Genomic DNA, 25468 nt, shown 5'->3' on the forward strand with positions numbered 1-25468 from the left:
GAGACCTTATAGCAGCATTCCAGTACTTAAAGGGGGCCTACAGGAAAGACGGGAACAGACTTTTTAGCAAGGCCTGTTGTGACAGGACAAGGAGTAATGGTTTTAAACTAAGGGAGGGCAGATTTAGACTGGATTTAAGAAAGGAATTTTTTACCATGAGGGTGGTGAGGCACTGGAACAGGTTGCCCAGAGAGGTAGTGGAAGCCCCATCCCTGGAAACATTCAAGGTCAGGTTGGATGAGGCTCTGAGCAACCTGATCTAGTTGAAGATGTCCCTGCTCTTGCAGGGGGGTTGGACTAGATGACCTGGAAAGGTCCTTTCCAATCCAAAGCATTCTATGATTCCATGATTCTATAAATTTCAAAAAACACTAGGGCCGAAAACACAATTCTATTTTAAGAAGATGTGGGGCCAGGGAGTGCGAGTCTTTCTTCTATCTTTTGGTTTTATCAAACTTTCTGGTTGATTTGGGCCATCTTTTATAATTATTTCAACAATCATAATGGCCAGAAACTTACTCTTTTGTAATATCTTTTATCTGTCTTTTTTTTTTTAATTTGGATTTTGATCCTTGAAACTCTTGCACAGTCATTGCTTGCCAGCATTCAAGTGCTGGCAACAACACAAATTTCCTGGGTTTCATAGTAACTGGCAATGCTCTTCTTCAGGGAGGAGCATTAGCCCTGTGCATAAAGCTTGGATTTCATATAAAACAGCCCGATTTCTTCTTTAAATTTGATCATATGCTCTCATTTTCATGTATGTCTTTATTAGTATAGTACAAAATTTCTTTTAAAGCTTTTAATATTTTCAGGCTTCCTCCCATTTAAAATTATAATTCTCTGCCATTTCAGTTAAACGCTACACCAGTTTTCTTGAAGCTGAGTCATTTTTGCTTGCAGTTCTAGCTCCGTAGTTCATCAGCACCAGTTAGGGCTGTCCATCAGCAGCACATTAGTTAAATCTGTACAAAAGATATAATTGGCTTTTTATCATCTATCTGGTATTTCTAGAATATATTTTCACATGTTGATTCTCCTCTTTTCACTACAACTCATTTTACTCATCACAGTACTGATGTGGTTGCAGCTCAGCTCAGCTAAGTTTGCTTTGGTGGGACTGCAATCAATCAAACAAAAAAACTAAGGCTGCTCTCCAAATTCTTTATGTGTAAGAGACAGAGCTGATACCAATATGTTCATGCTCTGATTCACAATTTTAAGAGCAGGCAATGTATAAACTCTTGAAAAAACTGAATTTATTTGCTACGGAGATTACTAATCTCATCTGCAAAAACAGAATGCCTCTATTTCTGAAACAGAAAATTTTGCTTGAAGTTCTTCCTTTTGGATCTTAGCTTCCAGACATTGTCTTCACAGGTCCCAAACTGTAGCATTATAGTCTCACCTCAAGTTTCTGTTTACATCTGAGGCTCTCCTGTAGACAGCATTAGGCACAAGTATATTACAACTAAACGTTATGTTGTTCTCTGACATTGATGTATAGACATAGTATTTTCTTCAGGTTGGATATAAAGTCCTGAAACATGTGACAGTTAACTCCTCTCTTTCACCTTCATAAGGGTGAAAGAAAGGGTGCTCTTAATTATTTTCCTCATTTCATAAGTGTGATCTGTTGACCTCAAGCATGTAAATATATCAGTAAAGAGCTGCATATTTTGAGGAGCCAGACATCTAAAATTTTTCTAGTTACCACTGGTCAATTAGATTGGAAGCTGGAATCAGTGTAAAATCAAGGAAGAAAAATCAGAATTTGGAGGAGGTGCACAGGTCATGAAAGATTGTTTCTCCTGATTCAGCAAAATAGCTACAGACTTAAGTTTAAGTGTGCTCTTCATTCCCACAGAAGCTAAATCCATGATTAAAACCCTGCCCATCCTTATGTGCTGAATTAATCCTATAATAATGATAGGCTCCTCCTTCAGCTTTCACTGAGCCATAGGATTCACTGTATCCAGGGAATTTAGACTGCTCAGTTCTTCAAAATACTGCTTTTATTTAAGAGTACCAAACCCATAGTTACAAGACACAATTAATCTTTAACACTTTTCTAACTGTTTTTACTTGAAGGATCTTAGTAGTACTGGGCATTGATCCAATAAACATGAACTTGTTCAAGGGTAGAAGATAGTATGAGATCCTCCCTAATATATTCCTTCTCTATGTTACCATGTTTAAATAAGCAAAAAATAGCTTAATTTTTTCCCCAGCATCCCTGAATTGCTTCACATATACAATACAGTAAAAATGTAAAAGAAAATTGTTCTTGGAATTTATGCTACCATTTTTCCCTGATAATGACTTTAGGCACAGTAAAATTAACAGATGTTTCTTACCAAAATAACCCAGAACTAAATGTTAAGTGTTTATTCTCTTTTAAGAACACAAACCAATCAGCAAACAAATAACTCTAGAGTGTCAAATAAATGTGCTTTATGTACAGTCATGAGGCTCCTATCTGAAGTGAATTAAAAATTAATGTTAGGTAAATATATAATGGTGGTTTTGTAAATGTGTTTCTGAGGATGAGATTAATTACATCCATTGATGTGAATAATATACAATCAATACCCATTTTCCTTTTAAAAGGCTGAAATCAAATCCATTCTGCAACTGGGACTTTGTTGTTATTCTTTAAAAAATCAGCATAATAGGCAATTAAAACAGGAACAAAGAAAAAGGAAAACAAAGAGAGGAGTAGAAGGATTTTTACTGAAAGCTAAGCTATAACAAAAACTAGAAATCCCAAATGAGATGAAAATGAGTAGCCAAGAGCAACAAAAGCTAGATCCTAAGGCCTAGAGCCTGCAGTCTTTTAGTACCACACATTTAGCTAATGCCACAGAGCATACTGCAGGATTCTGGAAGTGTTTACAAGATCAGGCACCAACCTTTCAGCTTGGCTGTAGGTTAGTAGGAACAACAGTTAAGAGAGTAACATTTGAAATACCATGTAAACTCCTGAAGCTCCAGAGTTGTTTCCATTCTGTAGAACTCATGACAGCTTAAATTACTCCCAGTTTTTCATGGGTTTTCTCTGGATATTTAATTTAAGATACTATGGGACCATTTATTAAAATGTGTTTTCCACAAAGCAGAATTATGGCAAAGGAGAACAATAACTTTTTCAATAACAGTTTCTGTTTTAATTCAAATACTTTAACAATTAAGAATAATAAGAAAAGGGTGGGGTTTTGTTCCAGTGTTGTAGCTGTTAAATTATAAAGCTGTATTTCAATGAATAATCCCTTTATATACTATGAAGCCTGGACAGTTTTAGAGATGGCATGTTTTTCCCATGGCATATGTCAGCCTGCTGAGCTGGGTCCAGTTATTCATGGGCAGGACACTGGATCTATCAACTCTCAGGTAAAAGGGCTACTTATCTAATGAACACGGAAGTTAAAGATTTCCTTTAACATTAAACTAACTTTTTTAAGTGGCACCAAGACATCCCTGTATTGTGCTAAAGAAGTTTGCATTTTCATTATATATGCTGGATGGTTCATTATGTCCAGGAGTGTTTAATCCACCACAGCTTCACAAGAATACTAGGAGGAACTAAAATAGAGCAGAAGACCTTATTCATGTCCCTCACTCTGGAGTGAACTTTACTCTTGTTAAACTCTTGTAAATGCTAGAAAACATTTTGGCTAAAGAAAATTCTGCAATTTAGTTTAGTTTTGAGTATTATATGCTTAAAATTATTTGTGTACTTAAGTATGACGTCTCAGCAGATTGCAAGATCTAACCTACATACCGGACTTTTCTTCCACAAAGTTAATGTGCAATAGTGAGGCATTTGTCTCTTGTTTTTCTGATGTTAAGACCTCTAAATTTATCAGCCAAATTTGACTATACTGACACTGTAGCTGTAATCTCTAAGAATATGCTCATTAGAGCATATAACTCTAAGAATATGCTCATTAAGCAGATAGCATAATTCTTTGGCTGGAATTCCACCATAAGCAGTGGAATTTGTTTTCTAGAAAAAGAGGTAAAGTGATCTAATAATTCAGTGGATAGCAGAGAGAAACTGTGAACCTGAGTACAGATCTGGACTTGCTCACAAGTGATTATCTGGGAACAGTGCTAGTAATAACCTTCAGGTGTCTGCTGACATCAAAAAGGACACATATGGCGCTTAGATGCACATACAGCACTTGTATTAGCTGGGTGGGTGGGCCTTTGTATTTACTGTCACAGAAAAAATCTAGTGCATATGTGACATTTAAAGATTTAAGGGATAAGAAGATGGAGGTGCTAGGAAAGATCTAATGTGTTAATATCATTAAGTCAGTCAATAATTTGTCTGCTTTAAATGCATTATTCCTTTTCTTCAAGTGCTGAAGAATCAACCTTCTCAGAATAAGTTCTTATTTCAGTTAGAGAACACGGATAAGTAACTACAGAAACTGGAAAGTTGAAAATCTCTTTTGCTCATTTAGAACATCCCCTGTCAGTGCAGGATTCCCCTCCATAGTACGTTGTCTGGTGCCTTAGAATCATACAATCATAATTCAGTTTGGAAGGGACCTTTAGAGGTTATCTAGTTCCACTCCCTGCTCAAAACAGGTCTAATCAGATCAGGTTGATCAGGGCCACACCCAGGGGAGTCCTGAACATGTCCAAAGACGGAGATTCTACAACTTCTCCAGGCAACCTGTTCCAGTGTTTGACCACCCTCATGGTATTTTTTCCCCTTTTATCTGGAATATGGAATTTACCATGTTGCAACTTGTGTCTGTTGCCTCTTGTGCTATCACCATGCTCCTCTGCGAACAGGTTAGTTCCATCTTCCAATCCTGTCCTGCAGTCAGGTAGTTCTAGGCAGCAACAAAGTCTCCTCTTAGCATTCTCTTCTCCAAGCTGAAGATGTCCAGCTCTCAGCTTCTTCATGTGCATCATGTTCTCCAGCTCCTGACCGTTTTGGAGGCCTTCTGATTGGCCTCCCGTATGTCGACATTGTTCTTGTACTGGAGGGAGCCCAAAACTGGACACAGTACTCAGATGATGTCTTACGAAAGATCACTTCCCTGGCCCTCTTGTTAATACAGCTCAAGATGCTGTTGGCCTTCTTTGCTGCAAGGGCATACTGCTGACTCGTATTCAAATTGTCCGCTAGGACGCCCAGGTCCTTTTCTGCAGAGTTGCTTCCAAGCAGCCCCCAGCCTGTATTGGTGCATGGGGCCAGTCCTTCCCAGATGCAAGGCCTTGCAATTGCTCTTGTTGGACTCCAGGAAGTTCACATCAGCCTGTTTCTCCAGACTGTGGAGCTCCCTCTGAATAGCAGCCCTGCCCTCCAGCTGAATTCAGCTTTCGAAATGCAATAAAAGAATGTAAAGGCTAAAGAGCCATGGTGGGAAAGAAGCCCTCTGCATCAGAAGCCTCTCAAGGGAAATGAGAGAACCAGATGGAGATGATAGTTTCATTTGCCTCTAGATGTTACTTGTAATGGGAAGGAAACATTACAGAAATGCTTAGTGGGCTAAGTGTTCTTCTATTACCAGTAAGAAGTTGGTTTGATCTTCTGTCTTACCATCTTGAAAAAAAAAAATTGTGCTGATTTCTTAAGATGTGTTGGCAACTTGCCTTATGATATCGGTATTCATAGAATCATAGAATCGTTTAGGTTGGAAAAGACCTTTAAGATCATCAAGTCCAACCGTGAACCTAATTGTTATGATTTGTATCTGCTTCCCACAATATTTTAATTCTGTATCTGTTTTGATTTGATGACAGGGACAGTTCTAAGTCACAAACTAAAATGGAGTCTTTATTATACAGTTCTGTTTCCCCCAGAGGAGATGCCTGGGAACTCTCATGGACCGAAATGTGCAGTACTCGGCAGCTGGTCTAATTAAACTAATTTTGTGCTGACATCTTAGAAGAAGGAAGATTCTGAAAGCCAGGGAGACCATTTAGATTTATCTAATTCTTCAGATTTTTTTGTTGCATAAAAAGCATGTATTAAGACAAGCCATCCAAACAGTTGCATTGCTAATGGAACCATATTCCTAATTCTTTGCCTCAGTAAATTCCATAAATTTTTAAGGCTTTTAGGGTGTATAACCTTTCATAGTTTGTCACCGCTTCCATCAGCATGGTGTTCCCTTTGCAAAATATGTAACCCAGGGCTCCACATAAACCATTTGTGGTCACGGAATGTGGCTTCAGGACAAACTTCCAAGATAGATTAAGCAAATTTGTCCTCTGGCTGCTTTTAGGAATTCTGCAAGTTTTCACACCCCTTTTAGAAATCAGCCCTCTCACAGATCCAGATATCCTTTTTACATGAATAAAAACCTATAGAACAGTCAAATCAAGCTAACAAAACACCCCACACAGCCTCCACAACAGAAAATAACACAGGAGGAAACCTCTGTCAGGTCCACCAGAGACTGTTATTGATTGATGTGTAGGATGTTCAGATGCTCCTGTTAATGCATGGCACTACTAAGCCACAAATTATTCAAGGAGCGATTTTTCCAGTACACAACAAATACCACTAATGATTAGTGATCTTAGGAATGTGCTCTCCGTAGTACAGAAAGGATGTTATTGTAGTGATATAACTGCTTCACGTGACCTGTGGCACGCACTTCTGTGTCTGGTGAATGGAAGACAAAGGAACGCACATAAATTACTTTTGATTCATCTTCTATTATGTGTTGCAGGATGTCTTGGTGACCATTACATCTTACAAGCTGACTTAAAACAGCCTCATCTGAGATATCCTTCCATTGACTTTGCTTTCATTGGGGTCTCTTCGTGTGTTGCTGAAAAGGTTTCAAAAGGAGAAAAATATGAAATGTGCTAACATCCTCATGTTTCACATTCCCTAAATATATGAGAAGCCACCTCCTGGCAGCCCTGGCACAACTGTGGGCCAAACAAGTAAAAAACATGCATGAAAATTTTGCTCTCTTTAGTCTGAGCAACCAAATCTATTCTGGATTATTCCATGATTTGGCACAGGTGGTATGGCTGATATGCTCAAGTAAGGAGAGAGAACACTCTGCATGTTTCTTTGTGAAAAAAGCCTTAATAAGCCCTGAGCATAGACTTGGATGTAGTTCAGTTTTCAGCATCTTAACAAGGAACAGTAATGTTAAAACAATTAGTAAACATCATCTTCAGGCATGTAGTTCTTCAGGCAACTCTGTGGACTGGTGAGAGTGACTCCTGAGATGCTCTTCCTGCCATTTTGGTGTGGTCAGCGCTGGACACCACTGGCCAGGAAAGCAGTATCTGTCTCACAGAGCTGTTTGGGAGAGGAAGTAGAGAACAATTTCTTCCTTAAGACACTTTTTACAGTGGAACCACTGGAGCTGGACACCACCAGGACATGGGGTTGACTTGCAACAGCCCTTCCACAGCAGAAAGGATGAACCACTGGCAGACAGGCCAATCTTTGGAAGCTGTGGAGTCCTAAATCCCCTCTGCCTTGTGGTGAGAGTGAGCACGGTCAGTAGAGGGCTGAGAAGGTTTCGATTCTGAAGCTAAAAGAAACATGAAATGATGTCCTTGTGGGTACCACTCCCACCCTTCCCCTCGTCCCTCCAACCTTGCCGGGAGGACGCAAGGCTGGGACTGTGGCTGTGGAAGTGTGGACATAATGACGTTTCATCAACATCTGAAAAATACATTAATTTCACCTACCACTGAAAGACATGTAACGAGGTGCTCCCTTCCATGATGATGATGATGATGATGATGGTATTACAAAGGTGATTCTTTGATCCCACCACTTCTTAGGGTGCTTTTCCCCCCAAAATATGCTTTCTTGACAACCATGGGGAACTAATGCGGTACAGTAACAGCTACCATAAGCCTCTCCAACTGTGCTATTTTGCCGCCTTGTTGTGATTTTAAAACTTGAAAGTTATCTTTTTTTTAAAAGTCTTTATTCCCCATGGGTGCATTTAGCCTCCTAAAGCAAGCCTCTCTGATTACACGCTGTAAATGTCAAAAGCTAGATGACAATAACTAAATTGCAATGTCTTGGGACTCGGTAGCCAATCCCTTGCTTTTCTAGAGCTGCATTGGCGTTTCCGTGCGGAGATCTACGACCCGAGTTTCTCCTCTTCTATTAACAGCTGCAATACTCGTGTTTCCAAGGCGTTTTGTTTCTCCAGGCGGTTTTGCCTCACTTAATCTCTACTTTGAAAAAAAGTGAAATATCCTTGGCCAACTCGTAAGGGAGGACGGAGGTGGAATAAAGAGGAAATTTAGGGGTTGACTCCCGGGGGCTCAGTTTCGGGGCCGTTAACCCCGAGCAGGCCGCCCCGCAGGCGCCGCCCGCCCTCCCCGCGCACCCCCGCAGCGCCCGGGGCGCGGTTAGGGACGGGGAGGGCGCGCCACGCTCCGCGGGGCCGCAGCCGCAGCCGCCGCCGGGGCTTCCTCCGCGCAGAGCCGCCGGGACCCCGCGGCTCCCCCGGCGCCTCGGGCCGCCTCTGGCGGCGGGCGGGAGGCCGGCAGGAAGCCGGCAGGAAGCGGGGCAGCCCCGCAGCCGCCGGGGGCCGCGCCGCGCACCCGGAAGCGGTTGGGCCGGCGGCGGCGCGCGCTGGCTGGCTGGCTCGCAGGCGCGTCCCGCTGGCGGCCGCGGGGCGCAGGGCAGAGACGCGGCCCGGCCCGGCCCAGCCCGGCCGCCCCGCAGCCCGCGATGCCCTCGGACTGCCGGCCGCGCTGGCCACGCCGCGGGGCATGGTGAGCCCGGGGCGGCCGCTCCCCGCGGGGACCCGGCAGGCGGCCTCTCTGCTCCGCCTCAGCCTCCTCCTCCTCCTGCTGCTGCTGCTGCTGCCGCGGGGCACCGGGGCGCAGAAAGGTGGGTGCGAGAGCGGGCGGGCAGGGCGGCGGCGGGCGAGCACCGCTGCCCGGCGGCCGGGGAGAGCGGAGGCGGACGGGCGGGCGAGCGAGGGAAACCAACCCTCCGGGGCTCTGCTGCGGGGAGAGGGAGCCCCCACCTCTGGTCTCCCCCCCGGCCTGAGGCCCCGCACCCCGAGCCTGCCCCCTCCCTGGCCAACAAAGGGCGAAAGAAGATCCCCGATCTTGGAAACCCCCTTTTCTTCCTCCCCGCTCACCCGTTGTGGGGTGCCCGCCCCGTCGGGGAGCGCGGGGGCTCCCGCAGGCAGCCCCCGCGCCCCCCAAGTGAGGGGAGGTTTCCCGGGCCTGGGCCGCCTCCCGCCGCCCCCGAGCTCCGGCCCCAGGGGGAGCTGGGGGCGGGAGGGCTTCACCCGGGCGGGGCGGGGGGAGATGCTGGGCTGCGGAGGTAGCTCGGGGGCACCGGGGCAGCCCGAAGGCGGAGGGTGTGCTGGAGTTTGTCGTCTCGAACGATATCCCGTTTCTGGGGGAGGCCGACCGGGAAAAACCCGCGGGTGACCCCCGGGTTTTTCCTCCGCAGGCAGTGTGTGAAGTGGTGTGAGCCAGGAGGCGGATAAAGGGGAGATTCTGCTTGCTGTGAAAATAAACTTACACGCGCCCAAGAGTATGTAGAAGCATATATAGGGGTGAGAGGCCGGAATGTGTGATAGACAGGGTTTTTGGGGTTTTTTTTGTTTTGTTTGGAGAAATGGGTGAGATTTCTCCTCCTTGGGTGGAACTACTGATTAGTCTTTAGCACGCTGAAAATTACGAGGCACAATTTGGTCACTTCATGGCAGAAGATCAGAGGATGCCACAGTAACTGTCACTTTGATTATATGCTTGAGAGAAAGTGGTGGGAGTGAATGTTTTGACAGCATCTTGAAACTTTCACTTCTGTGAATATAAGGATTGAGAAGAGAAATTTTATGGTTTTCAATTCCCCTTGCTTCTTGCACTGGTCTTGCTTTGTTTTGGAAACTCAACTCTCTTTTCACATAACTTTCTCTTTCTGTACATCTCAAAGAGAGATAGGAACATACTTGAATGTCACAAATGCTGTATTTAAATGCACAAAGGGAATCAGAAATGTATGCACTGTGCTGTTAAGCATACATTTAAATTAATTTATTGAATGGAAAAAGGTCAGAGATGTGTCCACAGAACAAGCTAGTCACATTGACTTACCTTTTCATCTTATTTCCAGCTAATTTATTTCATTTTAAGTATGTTCCTATTGTCATGGTTTAACCCTAGCCAGCAACTAAGCACCACACAGCCACTCGCTCACTCCCTCCTGGTGGGATGGGGGAGAGAATCAGAAGAATAAAAGTGAGAAAACTCATGGGTTGAGATAAAGACAGTTTAATAGGTAAAGCAAAAGCCGTGTACGCAAGCAAAGCAAAACAAGGAATTCCTTCACTCCTTCCCATGGGCAGGCAGGTGTTCAGCCATCTCCAGGAAAGCAGAGCTCCATCACATAACGGTGACTTGGAAAGACAAACACCGTCACTCCGAATGTCCCCCCCTCCCTTCTCCTTCCCCCAGCTTTATATACTGAGCATGACGCCATATGGTATGGAATATCCCTTAGGTCAGCTGGGGTCAGCTGTCCCAGCTGTGTCCCCTCCCAACTTCTTGTGCACCCCCAGCCCACTCGCTGGTGGGGTGGTGTGAGAAGCAGAAAAGTCCTTGACACTGTGTAAGCACTGCTCAGCAATAACTAAAACACCCCTGTGTTATCAACGCTGTTGACAGCACAAATCCAGAACATAATCCCATACTAGCTACTGTGAAGAAAATTAACTCTATTCCAGCCAAAGCCAATACACATGCGAAGCCAACGCTAATAAGCATTTGGCATACCTGGTTTTGTTTTGTTTTAATTTATAATGGAGGAGGAGAAGACCCATTTGTTTTTGAGAGGAAATTGGGCAATTTTAACATTTAGTCTTCTGAAGGCTGCTGCTGGGTGAGTCAGGCAGCAGCAAGGTGTTAGTTCATGCTGTAGGAGCATTGCACTCCAAATACTTGTGCTGACCTGACACTTGTCTGACCTTTTGGTGAGCAGAATGAGTTTGTTATTCTAAGGAGAAAACTGAAATAACTGGGGGAGGCGGGGAGGGAGGGAGAGTCATAATTTTCCTCCAGATTATTGTGTCGAATTGGCTCAGTGAGTGGTCAGAGGTGTGCTAGAGGGGGTGGGACCATGCAGCAAGAAGTGGGACTGCGTGGACAGCAGGCTTTTAGGTATGCTGTTCACTCTTTCTGTACTCTGAGAAACAGCTGAAGAGCTCCTACCCAGAATTTCCGTTTACAGTGTCCCTCTAGTGAATGCTTAAAGTCTGCACAGAAGTCTTGCTTTTGAGAAGGAGGGGAACCTCTTTATTGACAAGCTTAATTTTCTTTGGTAACAAAAAGCAGAGCTTGTTTTAAGGTTAGAGTCTCTGGTGTTGTTGAATACAATGCTCTTCAGTATGAGAAACTGTTGGAGCTTCTAAGAAAAGTTCTGCTTGTGAGGGACTGTTTCCTTGCCAAAATATTTTCATTTATCTTATTCCAGAGAAGGTTGGGGAGCCCATATCCTGTATCTTTAAATGCTGGCATAGTTCTAATTTGGGTAAGGAGTCCCATACAGAAATGAAACTGCTATCTTGCTCATGAAGGGTCTGCACAAAGCTGTTACTAAATTAGTGTATTAAATATATGCGCAGGCTTCTGAAAGAATATGTTGATTGCCGATGAAAGTACCCGAGGCTTAGGAAATTCCACAGCGAAAGTTGCTTTTAAGCTCTTTTATGAAAATACAGTAAGTGATACTATGTAGCAACCTAGCCTAATGCGTTACGTTAGGGAGGTTGATCCTCTGTTAATAAGCAACTATTCATTTTCTTTTCCACTGTTCAGCAGCTCTAAGCCTCACATACTACATGGTATTTAAGTCTTGTTCTGAAGGTAGAGTGTTTTCATTTCTCATGCTTTTCTCTAGAGCACCTCACTAGTATGAACTGGTTTAAAAATAACAGTATGGTTTTGGTCAATGTGAAACTTGTTTTGAATATTGGGTCAAATGTTCTTCTCCTCCTCCCCTTCCAGACAGCTGCAAACTGAGGAATGAAAAAGTGCAGGTACTGCTGTGGTGAATATGCTTTTCACTTAGTAGCCCACTGTATTATCTTGTAGGATTCGAGTGGGATTTTTTTCAGTCTATCGTATTGAAAATCATTCAACATGTAATTCAACATTCTTTGGTCAAGGTCTTGAACTTGAGCGTCTCACTGCCTTGGAAAATATGAGCATTTTGTATGAGACTGAACACCTTCAGAAACACTGAAAAAGACTCAACAGAAAAGTACCCCGCGCTGCATTTCATACAGTCTCATGCATCAGGGATTGTCCAGCTGATAGCTATGCAAGTCCGCTCTTGTAATTTTGAAACAATTCTGTAGTAACTCTAGCTCCTGGTTGCAAGGAAATTGATATTTGAAAAATACTTAAAGTGTTTTAGTTGTTTTTCATGTAATTAAGCAGGTGTGAATGAAAGCAAGCCAGCACCATATAAGCTTCCTGCTCTTTGTGGATTGCATTTTGAGAAACAGTGCTCTTAACAGATGTTCAGCTATTGACTTAAATTCAGTATGGCTTGTTTGTTAGTTAAGTTTAACCTTTTTTTGGTTGAGAGAAGCATTATGAAATGGCTACGAGGGAAATGGTTGCTTAGCTTTAATCAAAATAGAAGTTGAGTAATGTCTCAGTTATTCTGAAGGTATGAAGATTGTAGGGTCCGTGGAGCAAGAACTTTGCTATCACACATGTAGTTTGGTAGTCATCTGTTGGGATTCCTAGTGGATACTGATTTACATATGAAACTGGAATAAAGCCTTAAGTTAAAAATAAACTTTAGATTCTGAAGTGGATACCCAAGTGATTTGAAGCAGATTTGTTTGAAACTTTTTCTTAAAAAAAATAGCTCTGGATGCTTGTTTTTGAGTGTGATTGCCACATTTTGTTCTAAACAAATACTAACCCATAAGGATGTTGTTATGTACTCAAACCTCCTTGAAGAAAGTACAAGAAAGTGATTCATCACTGTAGCTTAAAAATGTTTCCTTCAGTGTAGCAGAGAAAAAGAATTTTTGAATGTATGGTGCTGAGTTACTATGATCTGAAAAGCTAAGTGAAAGAAGTAATGGCTCTGGGTGTACATTGAGCCTAATGAAATGGTTTTCCATGGCCTTGTGTTTTGTGATTGAAATGCAGTATTCCTGGATCTGTTGTGTGTTCCCTGTTCCTCTTCAGTTCCTTTGTGCACCCTCCCCTTCTCTCCACAGCGCTCCAGGTCTCAGCTCTGCTTGTCCATCCGGCAAAGCAGTAGAAAATGGTGGCTTTGACTGTGGTCAGTCCAGAATTAGGCACATGCTGATCCATCAGCCAAGCCTCTTGCCTTTCTGTAGGATCTGAAATAGCTCGTGATCATTCAGATGTTGGTGGCTGAAACAAACAACTGTAGTGACTGTTGCGACTTCCTGGCCACTTACTGTACAGGGGAGTCTCAGCGCCTTTGTCACTGAAGTTGCTGCATTTTGCTTGCCATATGCTGAGTTCAGAAGTTCCTGGGACAGGTGGGAAGAAGAACTAGCTGGGCAATTTTGTGAACTTCATTTCCTTAAAATTTGTTTCAGACTTCGAAATAACTGTGTCCCTTTTGGTCACTAAGATAACCTTCCAGTTGTGAATTTCAAGCCTGAGAGGATCTAACAATGTCCTCCAACTATAGGTTTGGAGGAGATGTGGCTTGATTTGGTGAGAAGGAAGCAGACAAAGAGAAGATGGCTCTAGCTACATACTCATCAGCCGGGCAAGAGTGGGGGAGAGGGAGACAGGCTGTAGCTTCTCCCTAGATGTCCTGGAGGAGATGCTTTCCTTCTGGAACAGGGGACTGGCAAGGGTTCCAGCTGCCAAGGTAGCCCATTGCATGTGTCTTTTCCTGCTGCAGAGAGCTCCTGGCATGTGAATATAAAGTAGTACCACAAAAACGACTGCCATACGAGCAATTATCATGTGTTGCCCTTCATACAAAGTGCCATTTTCTACTCTTGCTGAGTTAGATTGGGTGGTGTCTCATTGCCCTTTGTATCCGTTGTCCTTGGCTGGGCTCATCTGGGAGGAAGAGAGTCACAGCCAAACCCATAAGGAATTATTTTGATTAAAAACACCCCAAGCTCTTTGGGTGAGAGATTTATTATCCCTCAAATTAACATTAGAATAAGTCTTTTATGATGGGGAGGGCAGCACTCTGTTGAACTATTTGGTTTTGCTAATAAAACAGTTTTACTTAGGAATGCAGAGTGTTTTGAAGATGCAATTGTGCAGAACACAGACTCTTTAGGATTCAGGGATTGGTACCAGGTAGGCAGGAGTGCTGTGGCAAATCCCCTTCATCCTTGTGCTGAGAAGTACGGAATAATTTTTCAAGACTGGGACTTAAAGTTCTGCCAGGCTTAGCTGACATGTCTGCTGATTCAGGTTTTCTAATGCTGGTTTTCACTTCCCAGCATTGCACCTTGAAGATAGATATGGTGTGGAGGAGCAGTGCTCTAGAGAATTGTGTGGAGAAATGCTGTTCCTGGGGGGAAGTGAGATGGTGTCGGAAGTATAGACCTAAAAATGGTGAAATTCTTTGCTTTTGAAAACAAGAATCTCAGCAAAGTTATTTTTCCTCCTCCAGTTACTGAACCTTATTTGAAGTGGTTAAGTGGGTCTGATGGGCAGTACATGTGTTCTGCAGAGCTATCCTTTCTGGCAGGTTGCCTCTCAGTACTGATTCTATTCAGCCCAGCTCATCTTTGGAAGGCTGTTGAGGTTGTGCTAGCCTAGTCTGCTCCTCTAAAGAAAGCAAGAATCACCATTTTGTGTAAACACTCTTAGAGTTCTCATACTTGATCCCAGAATGTATTGCATTTTGCTTTGGATTTAAGCAGTACAATGCACGTTGGTTTTATATATATATATATATATATATATATATATATATATATATGTGTGTGTGTGTGTGTGTGTGTGTGTGTGTACATGGCTATAAAAATCAAATATCTGAGCTAGTGTTAAAAAGGTAACATAAATGTTCTTTCAGAAGCTTGCATGCTGTTACTGTGTGCATCTCAAGCCAGTGACCTTCTAGCATATTAGTGCAATCTTTAGGAAAATTAGTTTCCTGCTACTGAATGGAGGAGATGTTTAGCTTTCAAGATTTGGAGGAATGTTTTGTTATGTTACTCACATAAGAGAAAAATAATCCATCTCCTTTTCTGTAATTCTGCCACCTGCTTTATACTCTGGGAAATGATGCATTAGGTTTTTAATAAGATCACTGCTGTTCTGTATCGTTTCAGTCATCAGCTACTTAAGTGCTGCCTTGAATGCATCAGCTTTGATAGGTCAGATAATCATCAGTACAAATGCAATCCTTGTTGGAATTGCTGCTCAAGGTATTGGCAAATGTTTTTATATTGGTTATTTTATCCATATTTTGAAAGGTTTTAAAATAAACTATTGTGTGTCACTCCCACCTTTGTAGCTGCACCCTGTGGTTTGGAGAAGCAGTTTGGATTACCTAGAATTTGTTTTGTAGTCAAAGCATTTCCCTCTCTGCCTGCATTTTCTGATTAAGAGTTGCTTTTAGATTAATTTCTTTAATCAAATATTATGGAACATCCGTGGCCCTTTTTTTAAAAATAGTGGTATAGTTGAAACCATTGTCAAAGCATAGACTGTGGATTTGTTACTAAACTGAGGTTAGGAGGGGTGGGGAGGGGGAACAGTAGTAACATTAACATAAAAGGCCATGTAGCAATTTGCATTAAAATAGGATCTATAAAATTTTCAGTGCTGTTTCTTATACAGAGTGGTGGGTTATTGGCTGTGAAGCCTGTTTGTTAATGTGGTAAGACTGTGAAATATCAGATTTTGCTAAGCTTCATGCTTTGCCTTCCATTATTTGAGGGAAACAGCTTGAGCTGTGCTATTCATATTCTATTTGAGCTTGTTGATTTATATTTGAACACTTTTAATGTTATTTTAATGAAAAATTATACTTGAAAATGTGATAGTGATTTGACATTTGCACCACAGAATAGCACTGATTTTTGAAAATTGCTTTCGTTTGAAGAATTCTTTGTCTAGTGTTTGAAAAAGAAAACAAACCCCGACCCTTGGATGAGTAAGAAACATTTAACCTGTGCTGTTTCTTTTTGGGCATGTCATTTCTGCTGTTTCCCTGCATGACCACTTAGTTTCCCTTGGTGAAGAGCTGTAAAAGGATAAAATTTCTTTATGGTTGCTAAACTCTTAAAGAATGAATTTAAGGCAGATAGTTCATACCTGTTTAGCTACTGGTATCTCAGTTATTTCAATCAGTTGGATCTTGGAATTGATACACAGGCACTTGATACTGCTTATGGCATTTGGATGCTTCCTGTTGGCATTTTTTACAAAAGCTGTATGTTTATAGTTGTCAGTTCTGTTTGGGTTAGATTCTTTTTTCTCTGCAAATACTGGAATAAAAATTAATTACCATGAGTTAGCAGTCTGTAAGGCTTAGACCAGCAAGCAGCTGATGGGTGCTGAAGCTCAGTCATTAGGTATCCCTTTCACTTTGGTAAGACTAGTTGCACCATGAAAATCAAGCACATGAGTGTTTATCTGTGACAGTAAGTGACAACTCATACTTCTAAATATTTTGTTTGGGTTTGCAGTGAGACTGTGATTTGAGTTGACCTCCCTAGATATAAAATAATTGAAATACATGTACAGTAACAATGCAACATATGATACTAAGTGCATGAGCCGTTAGAAGTACAAGGATTCCTAGCAGCTATTGGTAATAATTTCAATAAGGTAAATCCTTTTAAAGAAAAAGGATTCCTGGAACCAGAATATGTGTAAATGGGGACTAAATATGTACTACTTGTCAGATGTGCTTGCTTTTAATTTTTGCTAACATGACTAGGATGTTTTGGCCTGTTCACTGGTCTCTGTGTACGATAGGTGTTCTGTATTTTGACTCAGGGAGTCATTATTTTCTTACAATTATTTGACTGCTGATCTTAAGAACCTCTGTTCTTCGTATCTTACTGAAAGTACTAAGTTTTAAGTTTTCGACTGAATGAACTTCTGTCCTATTAATAGAAATTTCATGCATCTGGTTTTTGAAGGGTAACACAATTAGGAAGGTTCCAGTTCTGTACCATTGTTATGATAGCATACATAGCTGTTGCATTAGTAAATGTTTTTGTGTAAGCTGAATAAAGTTTATGAACTTAATTGTGTCATTCTTGGCAATAGTAGTATTGAATAATAGGGAATTCACCTATATGCCATAAATAAAGTAGGTGTATTTTTTAAGAATAAGTTAGAAACAGTTGCTTTGGTGTTTTTTTGTTTGTTCGTGTGTTTTTTCCTCTCCAAGTGTTTAAAGCATGCTAACTATAGTTAAAAATTCTCTCTCTCAAGATGCCTTTAAATCAAGTCTGAAAACTTTCTGGAAAGTTAAATTTAATGCAACATCCTAAATTCCCTTTGGTTAGAATCATGACTGGCCAACTGTAAGTAACTGTGGTATACAAGAAATCATACTTAAAAGGGCCCTTCTGGTCTGCAATACTGTGAATCCATCTTTCTGTAAAATGACCTATAAATTAGGATCAGAGAGGTTCAAACTTGACGCTTTTTTCTTTTTGAGAGGTGACGTCTGGAGGGTTTTTTGGTTGGTTGGTTGTGTGCGTGTGTTTCATTTTGGGTTTGTTTGGGTTTTTTTGTAATTTTGGTGGTTTTTTTTTTTTTTTTTTTTTTTTTTTTTAATTAGAAATATTTCTCCAGTGCTTTCTTTATGCCAGAGTTTGTCCTTCATTGGCAAGACTGTATTACATCAGTTTTGTTAATTGTAGTATATAAAAAAAAGGAACATCAGATATTTTCAGACTTTTTTCTTCTGTTCTGTGTGGGTATCTTTGGTTTTGTTAACATTTTTCATTGTTCAGTAAAAGTTTTAAATAAATGTATTACGTTTTAACATTCCTACATTTTTTATGATGTGAAAACTCAATTCAGCTCGAGCTGAATCACAGGAGACTACCTTATTAACCATATTCCAGAGATTATGCATCATTTACATACTGAAAAATGAAAATAAGATCAATGGTCAGATCATCTATATGCTTTATTAAACACTCCCCGCCCCACTTTATAACTTCCCTTCTTAATCCCCTCTCTAAACCTTCCTCCCAGATTTTTAAAATTCTTTCCAAATTCACTTTTAGTTCAAGGAAGAGGTTTTGTCATCCAAGATTGAAATAGTATCTGTCAGAACGATGATCCTGCCAGCTACTGATCTTTGGATCATCAGCCTTGCTGAAATTTGATGTATTGTGCATGAGGCCACATGGATTCTCTTTTTTAACTTTTCTCCCCCACAGTGGTGGTTCTGATAGAACCATTTCTTTAAACAATACGCTGATTTGCTTGATTCTTTATTTGAAGTGCTGTGGGAGATAACCATTTGATACATCCTTGAGAAATATTATTAGTGGTGGAAAAGGGAACTTGAAAAGCTTGGTATGCTCCTCTAAATGGTTGTGAGCAGATAACTTTTCTGTCCTAGTTTCAAAAAAGGTAATGGTGTAAAAGCTTCCCAGAGTGATGCTGTCAGTCATGTTGCACTAATATTGTTGATCTTGGTCTGGCATTTAAACAAAGCTTCTAAATAAATATTTGGTAAAATTATTCCAGATTTGCAAAAGGTTAATTATTTTTCATCTCTAAATGCCGTTTTCTCCTCATCTTCAGTGATCCATTTGTGGTTTTCCTGGCCTTAGATTGGGCAATCCTAAGACCTCAAATGTTGCTTAACTGTGAAGAGGAAATCTTTTCAGGTCTCTTAATTGCTGTTACTTGGAGTAGTAGTTGTTTCAGTGCCTAGTTGCAGCTTCAGATGTTGATGGAGGGGGATAGAAACACTGAACTGTTTTAGCAGTTTTGTCACAGTTCTCTTTATACATCCTATTTTTGCACTTTTATTTTTATAGTGAGGTGAAACTAAAGTGGCATATTAATTAGACTCGGCAAGACAAGCAACTTCCGTAGCTGCTTGGATGTAAACCTTTTTTGTATAGAGAAACCCCACAGGAATGAAGCAGGTAAAGATCCTCAATATCTTGAGTGGCAAGATGAATTAGGAAAGCAATGGAAACAGGAGGTGAATTACAGTGGTGCAGTTTTGCTTGGTTACTTCTCAGAGTTAGAAGATTTTGACTCTGAAAGGATAGTTTACTGCAGTGATCTAGCATGTATGTGGAGTATGTTGTGCACTTAGGCTTGCCAGCAAGTCCGCAAAGGTTTTCATAGTTGGCAGCTGTTGCATCTTTAGCAGGACTGTAGCCAGTTAAATACATATCTGGTCATTTTAACTTTGCTCCAAAATGACGGGGAAATGTGGGGAAAAACATCTTACCTTGTTCAGTGTGGTGCAAAGAAGCCACTGGTGCTTAATTTTTCTTTTACAAATCTGTGAGTTTTGTGAAACCAGGAAGCCCTGAACCACATTATCTGTTAATTTCTATTTTTATGCTGTTGTATACAGGTGTCAAAATATGTCTCAGTATCACAAGGGTGGAAAGAGAGATGCATTAAATTTAATTTGATGTGCTTTTGAACACTTACATGTGAAGTCCAGTGGTGATCAGTTTTTATCTTTTTCTCAAGTATATTTGAAAACGTCAAATAAAGCATTTTCATTACTTTATCTCTTCATTTTTAAAGAGCTGTTTTCAAGGTCTCCTGTTCTATAACACAAGGCATTCTTTTCTTCTTGCTGTGGAGAAGTTACAGCAAAGCTGATGGGCAAGTTTAAAGTTCACAGGTTGTTTTTACTGGAGCTTCGCACACTACTGACTTCCTACATGCTCTTGCTATATTTTTGTGATAATTTTTGCACTTAAAAACTAGTGACTCGATTGTGTAAATTTACTGTCATCTTCCTAATTGATCATCATCTTATTCAGTAGTACATAATGTTTGTTTTATTGATTGTATTCATGGAGGGTCACAAGTGTGACAATATCTTCCTTTTAAGGGAACATCTACAAGGCAAAATTAGGAATGAATTACCTTTTAGAACAGATTGTGTATTATATTTCATGACGCTAGAATGAAGCCATGTCGTTCACAATGGGAAAACCCCAAACAGTCTCCATCGTAATTTTGAAATTAGAGTTGAAAATGAGTGTTAGAAATTAAGATGATGCTGTATGTCACCTACACAGGCAGAAAGAAATACTGGTGTAGAGATGTGGAGTGTTACTGTTTCATCAGTTGGACAACAAACTTTAAAGAGGGTTAGAAACTGGTATTTAAAGTCACTATTCCTGGTGCAGCTACAGACTGCAAATAATTCCAACTGTTTTTTGAGGTTTTCTTTTTGAAAGCATCTAGATGCCCCACTGTTCTTTGTTTGGGTACCCAAACCGTCAGCTTTCTTCCTGCTGGCTTCTGTTGATTCCACAGTAGCCAAACATGATTTTTACCACTGGCTGCTGCTGTCTCACCTTCTCCTCCCCGTCCATACCTTGCATCCCCTCCATTGTGCAGGCTCCAGTGGTTGTTAGACCCCTGTTGACCCATACCCGTACTCAGTAAAAGGCAGATAGGGTGGTAACCTGGGTATAAAACTGCCGTACAGCTCACCAAGAGTATGATAAGCACTGTCAGTGGGCAGGGCTGGAAGTCGCAGCTGTTTATAAAAGGCAAGATGGTACTGCAGCGGCTGGTATTTAGATCAATGTATGCCACTGTGGATCTGCAGTGTAGGCTGTGCAGTCTCATTTATGAACTGATAACGGAAGAGAGAAAAAGATGACTGTCGTGTTAATTTAGCATGTGAATTACTGGTATGATTGGAGAATTTTTCACTTCTTTGTGGACATATGTAAGACTCGTGAAGTTTCATTTGGTCCTGGTGTGGTGAGGAGTTTGAAGACCTCACAAGAGATTTGAAGCCTATTCTGACCATGACTACTGCTTATTCTCATAGAGTTTTGTGTGACGATCTGTGTGTTATTTTTCATTTCCTTCATCCGCTGTGTTTCTGCTGTGTAGCACTTAGAGCACTGAAGCACAACAGTGTTTATTTTTATGAAAGTGTTGGTGCAGATTGCTAAGTAAATGATATGTCTTGGGAAGCGGGCAAGCTGCATGTGCCAGACAAAAGACAACATACAACATGAGCTGTCACTATGATTCAGTGCGGGCAGCAGATCAGGAGGGCTTCTGCATTATGTATCCTTGAATGCAGAGCCCTCTTACAGAGTCCTCATGTAAATCACTTTTCACCATGGCTAGCCTGTCTTTGTAGGCTGCTTTTGCCTGCATATTATTTAAGCAAGTCATAGCCGTCCCTAGGGACTTACTCACATCATTTCCCTGACATCAGTAAGCCAAAGTTCTGCAACACAGTCTTATGCAGCTGATCGTTCTGTTCTGTTCTTTTGAAGTAGTCAGTTTGGTTAGTACACGATAGCAGAGGAAGCAAATGTCTTACCTGCTCTGACGATTTAATAATTTGAGATAATTTGTTTTAAAATGTTACTGTATTTTGTGTGTCAAATTTAGCAAGGCTGTGTTACTCGTTTGTGTAAAATTCAGTGGCTGAAAGCTAAGACTGCATTTCCAGAGATGGTGATTGAAAAGCTGTGTGTACAGATGAAAATAATAAAGTGCTAATTATCAGTAGCCCAGCATGTGGCTAGCCTTGTAAATGAAAACAGTAAAATTTTGTTGTAATGGCATCTTAAATTTTGTACTTTTTCTATAAGAGCAAGAATCAGCCTCTGTGTCCCCCGCCCCCCCCCCCCCCCAGCTGCCAACATTTTGAAAGGCAAAATGCTTATTGTGCTTTACCTTTTGTCCTGTTCCTATCTTTGTTAAACCTCAACCTGTAATTTCATTACCCTTCTAAGGGTGCCCCACAGCAAGTAAATCAATCCCGGCTGAGACAACCGTAATCCCACCTGCCCTCCCTTCCTTGCCCTACCACTGCCAGTTGCACAATGAGCTGCCTCAGAGAGGTGAGTTGGCTGAAATCTAACACTGTGCTGTGGGAATGGGTAGGGGCACTGGTTCGTCTTCAGCCAGCTCAGTTCCTGAAGCCAGTGTGCCACTCTTGCGTGACTGGTCTTCCCAGGGGAGGGATGGTTTCTACATTTCTGGTTGGGATTCAAGGTTGTTTAAAATGCAAACACAGGCTGGCAGTGCTGGTGAAAGAAGCAGTTGCTGGTGTTTCCTCGCTCTCACGCTGTCCTGTCCCTCTGTCAGGGAAGGCACTGCTGCATGTGCACACTAAAATAAATTAGGGGATTGCTCTAGGTTAAAACTAACAGCTATTTGTATCTCAAGTCCCTGGTCTGGTTTACCATGTGGCTGCAGAACTGTTTACCTTCAGTACCAGGAAGGGTGTGAGAAGAAGTGGCCAAAAGCGAGAGGCAGACAAGGCTTGCTTTTGTCTGTGGCTGCACTAATTTAAAGTGCCTTCAAGTGTTTATTGAGCTATGGCCTCACTTGTGGAAGTGTGGGGTGTTTTATGTTGTGAAACATCTGTGAAACATGGGATGAAATGCTCAGACCAGTGTGTTACTGAGGCAAATAAATGGCATAAAGATGAAGGTGGACTGTGTGCTTGCTGACTTGTTAAAATTAACTCTGACAGAGGAGCAGATTCCTTCCTGAAGAACATAGTTCTGTGGATTTTGGTGGAAACAGCAATGAGTTTGGAGGACACAAATACAGGCATTTGAAAATACCTGAAAAAGCTATGTAGAATTTGATGCCTCTGTGGTCTTAATTCCACAGTGTTTCTTGTTCATGGAACTGTTTTGTTGGTTGTGTAAACTTTCTTGCTCACACTGAGAAAAGCAAAAAGTAGATGCAGTGTCTTTTAGTGGCACACTGATAAAGAGCAGGGAAATGCAGAGCACAGGAGCTAAAGAGAAGAGGAGAAATTATAGTAGTGCATTGCATCAGAAAGAGTTGTGTATTTGGAGTTAAAATGAATGCTTTAAAATACCTTTTTGCTTACATAACTCCAGTAGATTTGGTTCTATCTTTGCTTAGTTAAGAAAGATTTAATTGCGTCCTCCATGTAGTCACAAACTTACAGAAAATCATAGCTTATATATATAAAAATCTCCTTAGGAAACCCACTGGTTAAATTGAGTCTGTTCAGAAGGCAGTGCCATGTGTTAAAATTGAGATCAGTGTTTTGATATGCATCAGTTATGCCTTATAGACTGTAATCTTAAACTGTCTGATGTCTTTATTTTGTTATTCTCTCTTCTCCAAGTAAGGAATGGGAAAGCATTCTCTAGTCTTAAAGATTCATTTTTAACATGTTTTGGTGGTGAAAACAAGTTTAGCAGTCACCAACAGCAGCCAGTCTCAGGGGGAAAAAGTTCTGATTAATTGACCTCAGCAACTGTAAAGAATAATTAATCTTTTTTGTGGGTATTAATAGAGTACTTAGCACCCACTCCTGCATGTGCAGTATCCTCTCATTTTATTAAATTTCACGTTTTTTTCTTATCCAGTGCATTTTGGCATGTTTGTGTTGGTTCAAGTTCTGTATTTTGTTGATGTAAAGAACTTGGGTATGAGAAATCGTTTTAAATCATCTGCATGATTGTATCAGACATCAATGTGCCATAGCCTGGGGGTCATATGTAATCTGTCAGGATAATTCATCCAGAACGCATTCGAAGGCGCCTGCAGAAGAGATGAATGGTTCTCCTGACAACAGCAGTCTGCTTTCCTCTACCGGCTGCTTAAGAGGCGCCCGTGTTTCTAATACACGTTTTGGTGAAGAGCCGAGCTTATTCATGTTTGCTGTGAACATGGTCCTCAGGACACATGAAATTCAATGCACATCTGCAGACCTTCCAGCAAATGTCAGGTGTAATGTGTGTGTGCAAGTGTTCTGGTACTTCTGCGAAGAGCTTGATCCATTCTGCAAGTGTGGTGGGTCTGTTGCATGACAGAGAGGGCTGAAAGAAAGCAAGAGACTTGTTCAGCTGTGTACTGACAACAGAAGTTGTCAGCCTGTTCAGGAATAATTGATTTAGGAATTGACATCTGTGTCTTCTATATGTTCCCAGATATTCCACTCTCATGCACACAGATTAACAGAAGCAAAAGATTCTGTGGCACCTAATTAATGACTTCCAAATGAAGTAGCTAAGGCTCCTGTATATGTGGCTGTAGTGCAAAGAATTGTACTTTCTCTATTTCTTGGGGAAATTGCTGAGTCTTGCAGATTGCTCCCCTGATACAGGATGTATATATGTGTCTCTGGAGTTGATTGGTGGTATTTATACAACTTTGGCAGAAATGATGAAGCACCACTTACGTAGGGAGGCTCAAGAACTACCCTTTTATAGTACCAATAAAATAAAATGAGGTTTCATTGTCCTGCAAGTTTCTCTGTAAGTGTGATTTTTAGAAATTTCCAAATAGCTCCTGAATGATGCTGCTGCTGCCCTTGTCAGACTGTATATTGCATGCCTGACATGCAATATAAGATTACCAATCTTTAAATTCTTCAGGCATGAAGTGTCTGGCACTTCTACTATCACTAACCTAAGTGAAACACACAACAAAATGACATCTAAAATGTCCAGACAGAATGAGCTACTTTCAAAAACTGGCTTCATAGTAAGGTGGTGCTGTAGCACATCTTACTATGTGCTGTGTGCTTACATCTTAACTACACAGTAGTTAGCACAACTTTTTTTCCTTTCCATTCCTTTCTAGTATGATTTGACAGTAAGTTCTTTAATATGGATGGATTAGAGGAGTATTTTTCCTTGCATGTGTTCAAGAAAGCCTACAACAAAAGGGAGATTTGAGATTTGCATGTCCATTAAATTGTGTGAGACAGATTAGAAAGTTTTTCTATCTAGCCGCTGGAAACAAGACTGATTGTTCCAAGCTACAAGGGGAAATTTGACCTTTCTTAGTGATGTGTCTGTGAAAGAAAAGTCTCAATGTCTTTTTAAAACTTACAATATTCTATTTGCATTTTATCACCTGAACGTGTAAGAGTGTTCTTTTGCTTTTCTCATCGGAAAGGTGTGGACTGTTCATCATAGAAACGCAGTGCCGGTATTGTTTCATGCTTGAGACGGCTGAACAGCAAACTAGTGAAGAGGATGGTTTAAATGAATGTTAGGCATGATCTTTTCTACTTTTAATGGGAGAAATTTATAGTTTAAGTACAGTTTGGGTCAGAGAAGAGACCCAAGCTCTCCTTTGTCTTTGACTTCCAGCAGCATAGGCTTAAGATGCAAAAGTGTGGGGAAGAATCAAAGATACATAATTGGTGCATTATTGGTATTCCTGGGTGTAAGAAATAGCATTTGTGTGGTTACTGCATTGCAATAACAGGCCCATTAAAAAGAGAAATAATTAACTACCAACTATGCTAGATAGTGCAAGCATTTTTATTTTCCTTAAAATGCACTCAGAACAATGTATCTGCCCATGC

At 41.1% G+C, this 25468-nt stretch overlaps 1 protein-coding gene across 3 annotated transcripts in view; it reads left to right on the forward strand.

Annotated features, from left to right (window-relative positions):
• DCBLD2 (discoidin, CUB and LCCL domain containing 2) overlaps window positions 1-25468 on the forward strand; it is a 61196-nt gene that overhangs the window by 3524 nt on the left and 32204 nt on the right. Inside the window, exon 1 of one of the 3 annotated variants that reach the window (XM_072883236.1) lies at window positions 7350-7488. The exons of 1 other annotated variant lie outside the window; for it this stretch is intronic. Coding sequence is in view for 1 of the 2 variants with exons in the window: in XM_072883207.1 (XP_072739308.1) it covers window positions 8728-8848 (121 nt within the window). In the remaining variant the exon portion in view is untranslated. Of the gene's footprint in view, window positions 1-7349; window positions 7489-8361; window positions 8849-25468 lie in introns of those variants that run through there. One more of the 3 variants, XM_072883207.1, reaches the window with a different exon arrangement.

This window comes from Ciconia boyciana, chromosome 1 (assembly GCF_034638445.1).
Source record: "Ciconia boyciana chromosome 1, ASM3463844v1, whole genome shotgun sequence".
Lineage (NCBI taxonomy): Eukaryota > Metazoa > Chordata > Aves > Ciconiiformes > Ciconiidae > Ciconia > Ciconia boyciana.